The 12299-nt window shown below is 41.5% G+C and overlaps 1 protein-coding gene across 2 annotated transcripts in view; it reads right to left on the bottom strand.

Annotated features, from left to right (window-relative positions):
* LOC117537264 (protein Dok-7-like) overlaps positions 1–12299 on the bottom strand; it is a 47419-nt gene that overhangs the window by 25111 nt on the left and 10009 nt on the right. For both annotated transcript variants that reach the window (XM_034202434.1, XM_034202435.1), the window contains exons 6-7: positions 3815–3934; positions 673–780 (exon numbers count right to left, since the gene is read on the bottom strand). In XM_034202434.1, coding sequence (XP_034058325.1) covers positions 673–780; positions 3815–3934 — 228 coding nt within the window. The remainder of the gene's footprint in view (positions 1–672; positions 781–3814; positions 3935–12299) is intronic.

Raw genomic sequence — 12299 nt, 5'->3', positions numbered from 1 at the left:
AACAGTGATTAAGCCTTTGTATGCTTAGCCCACACAGAGTGTAAATTAAAAATGCCAGTATGATAGCATACTCCAGACCTAAACTGCATCAGCATCTGAAGGTCCTGAAATGATGAGTACTATCCCTCTGATACATTACAGGAGCCACTGTGAGTTTACACTCAAGGAAGGACATTGTGAGCAGGCTGAACAAAATATGACTTTGATGTCAAGAGCAGTCTGCGTAAGTCGAGTAAAGTAGGTTCTGTTGTGTTTTTAATTATAGAGTCAGAAACCTAGGTGCTAATTAGTATTGGTACGAAACAAAAAAAATTAAAATAAGAAAATTGGAGTCCCTCTCTTTGAAATATAGGTTTTGATGTTGTGATGTTAGTTATGAAAGTGTGCATACTGCAAATATGGGCACACATTTTTCTGTCCTATGTTATGCATTCTATGTATCATTTTTCATTCTAATGTTGTACTTTGTTTACTATAACATCACTTTTCATGTCATTTGTCTCTATTTTTATGATCATTAAATGTTCCCTTAATGTAAAGCACTCCATGCTAATTTTCTTGCATTAGAGTTGCTAAACAAAGTATTTTATTTTTGTTATTAATATTACAGAGTGCTCATGGGTTGTATATTGGATATATAACCTATAGGGTGAATTTACCAGTATAACGTACCTGTGCTGCTGGCTAGGCTGCATTGAGACAACATGCTGAGTCTCTTCTCCAGCTCGGACGCCTCCAGGCTGAGACGCTCCTCTGCTGATGCTGGATCAGCGTTGGGATCTACATTTCATATAGCGAGCACACAAAAAAAGAGAGAACAAAAACGTAAGACATTCAGAATGTTTCAGCAAAACAAATGAAGACCAGACCCGGTTAAATGCACACATTCTGTGCATTCAAACTGTTTTCCCCCTGTCCATCATCTTTTCTGAATAAAGAAGTGAGTTAACATTTGAGAACAAATTCTTATATTTCTAAAGTTAATGTTAAAAAGTAAAGCTCGCTACTGAAGGATCTTTTGTGTACTGAAGATGTTACTTTGATTTTTAGTCCAAATCAACTTTGGAATGAATGTATTCACTGCAATTGTGATGGTGTGAACAAAGATAGAAGCAACATTTGAAGGGCAGTCACAATTTACTCATTTTGGCAATAAATATGAAAACGTGTCCTTGAATGTCTTTCAGAAAACAACAACATCAGGCCAGTGTGTGTGTGCGTGTGCGTGTGTGTGTGTGTGTGTGTGTGTGTGTGTGTGTGTGTGTGTGTGTGTGTGTGTGTCCAACTGTTATACCCGCTTGTAAATGTAACATCTCCCAGGAGGTTAAAGGCGCCGAGGCTATCTGTTGGAACGTCAATTTAGTGTGAAACCCTGCCAATTACACACTTAATGCCTGCTATATATACATAGTGTGCGTGTGTTTGCTAGTGTGTGAGCAGTGGGTAAGGGTGTGTGTATACTGTAGATGTCAACAACCTAACCCCTGCATCTGTGCCTCTAGACCGCAGCAGCATATGCTAACGCTAAGATGCCAAGTTTCTTCACTACGCTATGTGGGGTGTCAGCTAATATTTGCTAATGTTAGCTCCACGCTAATTATAGCTTCTTCACATAACTGAATGCAGTGGGGTGACGGTGGGCCTCAGCAGGCTGACGCAGGTTGGCTGAGAATAAATGTTCAGGGTGGCTGACTATTAATCTGGGAGATTGTCAAGGTGGATGCTGTTTATTCATATTTTCCATATGATATTCCATCAATCTCAGTGATTATCACTCAACCATCAACCTATAGAGCTACACACACCAGCAAATATGTCATCATGTTGATCGGCTAACTGTTTCTAGGCATTTAAATAATTAAAGGTAAGAGCCTTCCTTTTTACAATATGTTTTTTAAGAATTAATATTGAATGAATATAAAAATGATTTGGTTCAGTTCAATGAGCCACACAACTCTCTTCCATTAAGAGAAAGGCCATGGCCGACAAAGTTAGGCAGCGGGTGTGAGGGGGACTGTAAATTCAATCTGAAACTTGACAACTGATGGTGATGGGACCGAGGTGTTTGTGTGGATGTAGAGTTTAAATATCATTTTTCTCCAGAATTGCAGGCTCCGGCTTAAAGTGGATATAGCCTACTAGCAAACAGAATAAGAGATGTCAAAAGAAATAATGCTCATGAGGAAACAGAATACCCAGCTGACACAGAAAGCGACTCAGGTTCTGGTCCAGGCTCTCGTCATCTCACGCCTAGACTACTGCAACTCCCTCCTGGCTGGTCTACCTGCATGTGCCATCCGACCTCTGCAGCTCATCCAGAATGCAGCGGCTCGTCTGGTCTTCAACCTTCCTAAATTCTCCCACACCACTCCGCTCCTCCGCTCCCTTCACTGGCTTCCGGTAACTGCTAGAATCCACTTCAAGACACTGGTACTTGCTTACCATGCTGCGAATGGATCTGGCCCTTCGTACATCCAGGACATGGTTAAACCGTACACCCCAGCGCGTGCACTACGCTCTGCATCAGCCAAACGACTCGCTGCGCCCTCGCTGCGAGGGGGACCCAAGTTCCCATCGGCGAAAACACGTGGGTTTGCTGTCCTGGCTCCAGGATGGTGGAATGAGCTCCCCATTGACATCAGGACGGCAGATAGCTTGCACATCTTCCGGCGCAAACTGAAAACTCATCTCTTTCGACTCCACTTCGAGCGATAGAACTATTAACGAAGCACTTTTATACTAATAAAGGACTGGCTTTTCTAAAGCCAGTTGAGTAGCACTTGAAATGTTTTTGCTCTATGAAGCCTGATGTACTTATATGATTTTGTTTTCTTCAAGTTGTATTTTGTTGGACGAACGCACTTATTGTAAGTCGCTTTGGATAAAAGCGTCAGCTAAATGCAATGTAATGTAATGTAATACCTCCAGCCAGTGTAACATAGTCATGTTGTTGTTGTTGTTGTTGTTGTTAGTAGAGAACTCCCTCAGGAAATAAAATGTTCTACTAAGAAAAACGGACAGAAAAGTTACTCTATCAAGATAGTGGAAATGTGAAAAAAACTTGGTGCAAGTTAAAATATTCAGTATTAAACTTTTAAATAGTAACTGACTCTGCAAAAAGTGTTGAGTGCAGTGAGCTAATGACTTCAAATGGAGAATAATGGTCTCTTTGTGCTTTATATTACACTATAAACTCTAGTAATTGTAGACATGTTGGCACTAACATCTAATCTGTTTGACCTTAAGCATTACTAAAGTTAGCCTATAACAAAAAGTCCAGAGCCAGGACAAGAACACGAGGCCTGTGTGTATTTCAGAGAGGAGGGCTCGTCTCTGAGTCTCCTCTGAGTTGTCACATCCTTGGAATGTGCCCAGTACAACTTTTCTCTTCCCTATCTGTCACCAAACCCTCCGTCTACATATTTATGGCTTCAGAAATGCCTCTGAAATTAGCAGTACGTTACAATAGCACACAAGTCACACACAAAGGCACGACCCCAGAATCCAAACGGTGACCCTCGGAGGGTTTTAAGCATGTTGTGATTCTGCTAGTTTGGCGCCTGACACAAATGCTAAACATGCACACTGAACAGGCAGTAAACCTTTAGAACGGAAGTCACGGAGTCATGTGCCACCGTTACTGATTCCACCATTTTTCTTATTAAACTAGAAACATTAGTATATCCTAGAAATACTTCTGAGAATGTTTTGTATGCTCCTCATGAGTTTTTGCAGGCATACTGTGTGTGTGTGTGTGTGTGTGTGTGTGTGTGTGTGTGTGTGTGTGTGTGTGTGTGTGTGTGTGTGTTTTCACCTGGCAGGACAGGTCGCAGGCCATGAGGGGTCCTGCTGGGGGTGATGCCCCTCACAATGCAGTCAAACAGGAAGCTGATCTGCTCTCCTTCTGAACAGGACAGGAAGAAAACACCGGCCCCTGGAAGAAGGAGAGAAACGCACAGCACAGTCAAATAGAGACATACATTTATGATCGATAAAATCAAAGAGAAAATCTATAACCATGAATCTGTTGTCATTATATACAGCAGAAGAAACAAAACAGTATTATAGAAAATGCTAAAATACGGAGCAAAACCACATTTTGAGCACGGCCAAACAATATTCAGTGAGGTTCAGAATGGTGTTGTAAAGGCAAAGCTGTTCTTTGACGATGCACTTCATCTAAAGGTTACATAAAACGTCTCAATTCAGCCCCCACTTTGCTATCAGCCCCACACAGAAGTGGGAGTCTTTGAAAACACAAGACAAGCAAAGAAAAATAATCATAAAATGTCAAAATCTCTCGTTGCCAGAGATATTGAAAAGATGTCACAACGTAAGCCATTCCTCAGGGGTTTGTTAAAAATAATTTGTTCTTATGGAGCTGAGTTTTCAGCACATTTAGTAAAAATGCTGAGAAAGCAGCATAACAAATTTTGCTCTTTGTTTTTTCATCTGAGTCAGTCTCTAGTAACCCCAGTCAGCAAAGTGTCTTTGCTTTAAATGTAATAAAAAACAAACATTTATTAAAAGCTGCTCTCGCATTAAAGAGGCCCATTGTGCTTGTTTGTGTTCTCCCTTTTATGTAGTGTGTTCTATAGGTTGTTGCGCATGTAAAGGGTCTGCAAAGGCTAACATCCATAGCTTATTAAAAATACAAATATGAACCTGGACATTTGCATAATATGTCCACTTTAAACAGCTGAGCAGTATGTTTGTATTCAGAAAATGGTTTTAAAAATGATTCCATTTGTCACAAATAACATTTAGTAATTGTGTGAAGATATCTACTTACCTCATCTATCAAATTAGAATGTTACATATTACTTTGATTTAAGTCCATTTTAAAATCTCAGGAGGACAGGGATATTTTGCATTCAATTGAAAAGTAATATTATTTATTTCCTTATCATTTTCATGTTGTTTTTATTATGCTACAATAATGAAAAACTTAAGATTTTAAAGTAAATATACAACATTTTGATTTAGGGTTAGTTTGCATTCATTTTCTTTTAAGACTTTTTCTCAATGGTGGTCAGAAAGGTTTGTGTGCTGCACTGAGAGACTTTGTAAAGTATGTGTTCGATGCTGTTGAAATTGATTTAGAGCACCATTTACTGTTACGCTGACGACACCCAGATTTACCTCAGCACCAAATCCCCCAACAACCCCCCCCCCTCACTCACATCGAATCCTGTGTGACTGCAATCAAATCCTGGATGCAACACAACTTCCTCAAACTCAACAGCAATAAAACTGAACTCCTCCTCATCGGCTCCAAATCCACCCTCAGCAAAACCCCCAACCTGACAGTCACCATTGATGGCACCCCTGATTCCCCCTCCACCCAGGCACACAACCTTGGCGTTATATTTGACCTCACCCTCTCCCTCGAGCCCCACATCCGTCAAGTTGTAAAAACCTAATTTGTCCACCTCCGCAATATTGCCAAACTCCGTCCCTCTCTCACCCGCCCTGCAGCTGAGCAACTCATTCACGCCTTCATCTCCTCCCGCCTTGACTATTGCAACTCACTCCTCTACGGCATCAGCACTACATCCCTCAATAGACTCCAGCGTGTCCAGAACGCAGCCGCCAGACTCCTCACCCACACCAAATCATGGCATCACATCACCCCGGTCCTCAAAGAACTCCACTGGCTCCCCGTTGCACACCGCATCCACTACAAACTCCTGGTCCTCACTTACAAAGCCCTCCACCATCCCAGCTAGCGGGGAACGTTCTCACAACTTTGGCTAACATTACCTTCAGGTTCTAATATGGTTTTAAAGAAATGTTTTAATCTGATGTTCAAAGAACCTTTTTAGGATGTTTATTTGTTCAAATAATGTTCCTACTGTATAAGGTTTAAGGTTAACTAAGACATAACGTTTTAACTGCAACATTCAGAGGATGTTTTGAGGATGTTATTGAGGCCTGAGATGACAAAGTGTTTTATAAAATGTTCCTTTAATGTGATATGTTAACAAAGGTGGAACGTTTAGCCTCCAACATTCGAAGGATGTGTTTTGGACGTTGTTGGGGTAACACATTAAAGATGTTCTTTATAAAACGTTCCCTCAATGTTACATGATAACAAAAGAAGAACATTCTCCAAGCAACATTCAGAGGATGTTTTCAGGAGGTTATTCTTTTTTTATAAAACGTTCCTGTGATGCGAAATATTAACACAGTCAACGTTGGATTTATTTGTAGTGCGCGTTGCATTTGTTTGAAAAGGATGTTTAAAAAAATCTGATGTCACCACATTTTCGTTTTTAAAAAAAAAACAAGCACGTAATTCATGATATTGCATTTTTGCGTAGGCATGTCTCAGACATTGTTGGTTCTAAAAACATTCTGAGAATGTTACCATTCATTGTTCTTGGAATGGTTTCATCGAGAAGTTTATTTTGGTTCCTAGAATGTACTTCTAAAAGGTAGGATAACGTTCCCTAAAAACATTCTTAAAATGTTTGGTGATAACATTGCTCGAACATTATACCCCAAGTGTTTTTGTTGTTTATGCACATATCTCTATGGTCATATGGATCGAATAACACTTAGAAAACCAAAGACAGACATATAGAAGAACGGACCGACTATCACTGCCCGTCTCTGAAACCCCTGAGGCCTGAGGATTTTCGCTTAGCGGGCTAACTTCAGGGACAACTCGGGGTTTCCGGTCCTACAACGCTGGTTCTCTTCTTAGCGGGCTAGATCTCCATGGTAACTTATGCTGTGCGGCTAACTTGCTCCGGACCAGGGGCCTATACTACGAAGCTGGTTCAACCTAACCTGGATATGTTTGAGTTAGCCGGTTGGCCTAATCCAAAACATACGCGCTCTCGCTAAACTGTACTACGACGCTGGTTATCAAGTGGATCGCTCAAGCCAGCCGTGTCCTATCTAGTTAGGTGCGCGTTCACATGAAAGGGGTGGTATCTGGAGCATTCGACCAATCACAAACATGGATAAGCGCACTGACAGCGCAGCGTCATACTTCCTGAATGAAAAGTGAACTTTAATACTAGTCAAAAATGAAGAAGTTAAACTTTAACATCCATGACTTAAACACTTTATCCAGGATAAAAGCCACATAGCTGCACCTGCAAGGTGAATACAGCTGGCAAAAGAAAAAGTGTTTGAATGCGTACATTAACAGGTTTATGATATCACTGCCCCGTCTAAAACACGATCTGACTTTAATTAGCCTACATTTGTCTCGAGTGTTTCGTCAACTTAATGTGTTGCTTAAAATAATACTTCTGCATACAGTATGTGACACTGTGAGTGTTGCACGGCCAGATACGGCTCAGCTGACTCAGATAAGAAAATATATGATACATTATGAAGTGATATACCGCGGACTGTAGCCTACTTAATGTTACTCTGATCCGGTTACTTATGTTGTGGCAGATATTTAAGTAAGCTTTCTTAACGCTAATGTTATAATAGTCAGATTGCTCTGAAGATGGGAGGTGATATTCTATTAATGTTCACGTTCACACAGTCGGTGATTTTTGCCGGCCGTCTTTCCTGCGACGGCAGCTTTTCTGTATTTCCTTTCTCCTGTAATATGACTTGATCGCTTTAAACTCCGCACACTGAGCTCTGATTGGTCAGCAGGCAGTGCTTTCACTGAGTTGAGCTCTTAGCCTGCAACCTAACCTGGTCCCGACCAGGTTAGCCGCTAAGCATAAGTTACCATGGAGATCTAGCCTGCTAAAAAGAGAACCAGCTTCGTAGGACCGGAAAGCCGGAGTTTTCCCTGAATGTAGCCGGCTAAGCGAAAATCCTGCTTCGTAGTATACCCCCCAGGTTAGGTTGCAGGCTAAGAAATCAACTCAGTGAAAGCACCGCCTGCTGACCAATCAGAGCTCCGTGTGCGGAGTTTAAAGCGATCAATTCATATTACAGGAGAAAGGAAATACAGTTTAGACTGCCGTTGCAGGAAAGACGGCCGGCAAAAATCCCCGACTGTGTGTCCCATTATCATTCATATCGCATCATATCACATCATAATGTATCATATATTTTCTTATCTGAGTCAGCTTCTTGAGCCGTATCTGGCCGTGCAACACTCACAGTGTCACATACTGTATGCAGAAGTATTATTTTAAGCAACACATTGAGTTGACGAAACACTCGAGTCAAATGTAATTCAAGTCAGATCGTGTTTTAGACGGCGCAGTGATATCATAAACCTGTTAATGTACGCATTCAAACACTTTTTCTTTTGCCAGCTGTATTCACCTTGCAGGTGCAGCTATGTGGCTTTTATCCTGGATAAAGGGTTTAAGTCATGGATGTTTAAAGTTTAACGTCTTCATATTTGACTAATATTATAGTTGACCTTTCATTCAGGAAGTATGACGCTGCGCTGCCAGTACCTTCTCCATGTTTGTGATTGGTCGAATGCTCCAAATACCACCCCTTTCATGTGAACGCGCACCTAACTAGATAGGAAACGGCTGGCTTGAGCGATCCACTTGATAACCAGCGTCGTAGGACCGCTTAGTGAGAGCGCATATGTTTTGGATTAGGCCAACCGGCTAACTCAAACATATCCAGGTTATGTTGAATCGGCTTCGTAGTACAGGCCTCTGTTAGTGTTTGTATGTGTTTGTTTCTACTGTGTGTGTGTCTCTCTCTCTTCCCCCCACCTGGCTGCTGGTCTGCTCGACACGGCTGGGAGCAATCTCCAATCAACCACACCTGCAACCTGCTCATCAGCCACACTATGAAAGCCTGCAGCCTGCACTCATTCCCTGCCGGATTGTTGCCGTGAACAGATTGTTGCCGTGAACGGTTTGTTGCGTGCCGCTCTAGCTTTTTGCCAGCATAGTCTTTGACAACTTTGCCTGCTTTGGCCTCACACTCATTTTTGTGTCTCTCCCAGGAGGAATCCAAGGCCTTCCACACTCCCAAGACCAGCCAGGCCTCTCCACCCTGGAACAACTGTTTCCCACTGCTGCCATAACCAACCTCCACTCCCAGCTCCCCTTTTCTAATAAACAAATGTTACTTTCACTAGCTGATTCCGAGTCATCCTTTTACATGTGTTAATAGTCAAATTCCAATAGTTAAGTAAACTATCAAAATCATCCTAATGACCACAGTGGTCAGTCCACTTACCCAGGAATTTTGAGTTGAACAATGACAGGAATATTATGTAAATTGTTACCACAGAACATTTGCATAATGTTTTAAACATAAAGCATGTTATCCTTCTCTAAAATAATAACATTCTGGCAACATAAAAAAAATCTAACTTGCAGCTGAAAACGTTTTAAGAACAGTAGGGCATAATGTTCTAACAATGTTATCAAAAACATTGTAAGAATGTTTTTAGAGAACGTTATCCTACCTTTCAGAAGAACGTTCTGGGAACCAAAAGAAAACTTCCTGCTGAAAACATTCCTAGAACAATGAATGTAACATTCTCAGAATGTTTTTAGAACAAAACATTTCTAGCTAGGATCTGCCCCCCCCCCCTAACCTCACTGACCTCCTCATCCTCTACCAACCACCCCGGTCCCTCAGATCCACCTCAGCCGGTTTGCTTTCCATCCCCAAGGCCAAACTCCGGCGCTTCGGGGACAGAGCCTTCTCTGTGGCAGCCCCGAAGCTCTGGAACTCCCTCCCCCAAGACCTCCGTGAGTCTGAGTCCCTCACCCTGTTCCAATCCCGCCTCAAAACCCACCTCTTCAACTCTGTTTCCATAAGCCCCCCCCCCCCCCCCCCCCCTCTCAACCAACTTCCTCTTGACTGCTTTTCTATTTTGTTTTGTTTCTTTGTTTCTTTTTGGTTTTGTTTTGTTTGTCTACCCTCCCTCCCAAATGTAAAGTGTCTTTGGGTTCAAGAAAAGCGCTATAGAAATAAAATGTATTATTATTTATTATTTAGTTCTTCAAGCTGAATAATTGAGGAGATTTTTTCGCTTGAACCATCACTGAGCATTAAATGTAATGGAAACCTGATAGCTCCATTAGCTGTTATGCATTAGAGTATTTTCTTGAGTCACTGAATTGCTCAAGCTGCCTATCAACTCACTGGCTCAGTGACACTTTCACAACGGGGGGAGATGCAGTTTGTGTAAGTCTATTAGCTGGGATGAGGCTAGTATAAAAGCCATGGTTTCAAGTGAACTATAGACCTCATAAAACTCTACAAAACAACAGAAAGAAAATCAACAAAAGGTAAAGATGTCCTTTTAAATCCAAACAAGTTATCTGAACTGATTGAGAGACTCTAAAGAAGTTGGCTCTTGTTAATCAACACATTACAAGCCCTCTGGAAGCCGTTCTGAACCGCTTTCAAAAGGGTACGAGGTACCATCAGGGAGATATGTGGATATTTAGCTGCTAAACGCCCCACTATGTTCAGTAGCTAGCTTGTCGCTAACTTGCGTTGTCTGTCATACGGCAGGTAGTGTACTGTGGAGTCTCGACTTCTCCTAATGTTGTTGTTGAAACTCTTGTTCAAAAAGTTATCAGAGCTTTTCTGCTAAAAACTGTTGTTGACAATAAGGTGCTATGAGAGCCGTGGGAGTGAACTAGCTAAGTGAACAAATACATCTGGAAATAAATATTGGAGGGTTTACCACTAAAGCTAGGTATCCATCTGAATGTATTGCAATCTATCTGAAAATTGCCAAAAGAAAATACAAAGGAATTATTGCTTTCTTCTATGCAATTGTTAGGAGTTGTTCTTCTAAGTAAGCAATAGTTGGCACCATTTGTCTAGTCTGAAAACATTGCAGATGAAAACAAGATAAACTAAACAAGATGGCAAAAGAGAGCCAGTTTGTCTCAAACAGTGAGAGACAATGCAGAATGCTATGCGTTCATGTCATAGTTTTATTTGACTTCTTAGAGAAAAAGGAAAATACTCAAGATAGTTAGTGCAGAGCTAGGGGAGTCATTTGCATAGCTCTTTCTACATTTCTCTGGTGTGACAAAAAGCATCTTCAGAAGACTTGAGAAGCTTTGTCTCTTCACGTGCAATTTTGGAAGAAAATGTAAGCCTTTGTGTGGGAATGTCATCTTAACCTTTTAAACAATGGACACATATTCTAGCTTTAGAGAGGAAATCCCTTGTATTGGTTTGAATAAAACAAGCTGTAATTTTCCATTTCTGTAAATTGTAAGGGCACTGTCATTGTTTTTGTAGCTGTTATGGAGAGTCCTTAATCTTAATCTATGTCCTCATATATTTCTCACAAATACGCTGAATTCTGCTGCATACCAGGTCATCTTAGAAGAGGCCAACCTCTTTTTATATTGAAAACAGAAAGAAGCAGCTTTCCTGTCAGATTACAGCAGGCAAGCAAAATCTCTGCCTTTGTTAAGCTGTGTTTCTATCAAATATTGTGCAACTATCTACGGCTACTATAATGGAGGACTCAACACCATTTTAACCTCTGTGGGACATTCACACCCTAATGTCACATGGCATTAGATAAGTTGAAGTTGCCTTTTACTTTGTCCGTCTACAAACTTCCTGATCAGGATGAATATAGACACTGTAATGACAAACATCCTCACACGTACGATACTACAATACGAGGTGTGAGTGTGTTAATGCATGCCTAGAGACATGGAAAGATGGCTGACATAGCATGTCATCTTAAAGTTGCTTTTATCTAGATCACAAGGCTTGACAGCCATCCAACCTCAGCAGAGGATCATTCTTTATTGTGTCCTCATGGGGAGTGTGAGCGAACCTGATAAGCCAGAAAATACCTGCCTAGCTAAGAAATGGCTTTGCTCAAAACATCATCGATTAGAGAACGCTGTGGCCTCATTATCACATCCAATGGAAGCAGGAGGACTGGTATCAATGTGAACTGATTCCCTTTCCAACACATGCACACGACCAACAGATGAAGACCAAAGCTCAACTGCCTAGTAAAAGGCTTTGCATTGCGCGACTGCCCACTATCCCATAGGACGTTTTTTGTGTGTGTGTGCGTGTGCGTGTGCGTGTGCGTGTGTGTGTGTGTGTGTGTGTGTGTGTGTGTGTGTGTGTGTGTGTGTGTGTGTGTGTGTGTGTGTGTGTGTGTGTGTGTGTGTGTGTGTGTGTGTGTGTGTGTCGGGTCACTGTTGGGTCTGTCTGCAGCTCTGCAGCCAGAAATGGTTTGATCTGAGGCACAGCTGACTTTCATAGTGCAGCTGCAGCATGGAGCACATGGCAGTGAAGGGTAATCAATCAATCAATCAATCAATGTTTATTTATATAGCCCAATATCACAAATGTTACATTTGTCTCAGTGGACTTCACAGTTTGTACAGAATATC

The sequence above is a fragment of the Gymnodraco acuticeps genome, unplaced genomic scaffold (assembly GCF_902827175.1).
Source record: "Gymnodraco acuticeps unplaced genomic scaffold, fGymAcu1.1, whole genome shotgun sequence".
NCBI classification, from domain to species: Eukaryota; Metazoa; Chordata; class Actinopteri; order Perciformes; family Bathydraconidae; genus Gymnodraco; species Gymnodraco acuticeps.
The sequence above is the reverse complement of the archived record's forward strand: the minus strand, read 5'-3'. Positions and strand labels throughout refer to the sequence as shown.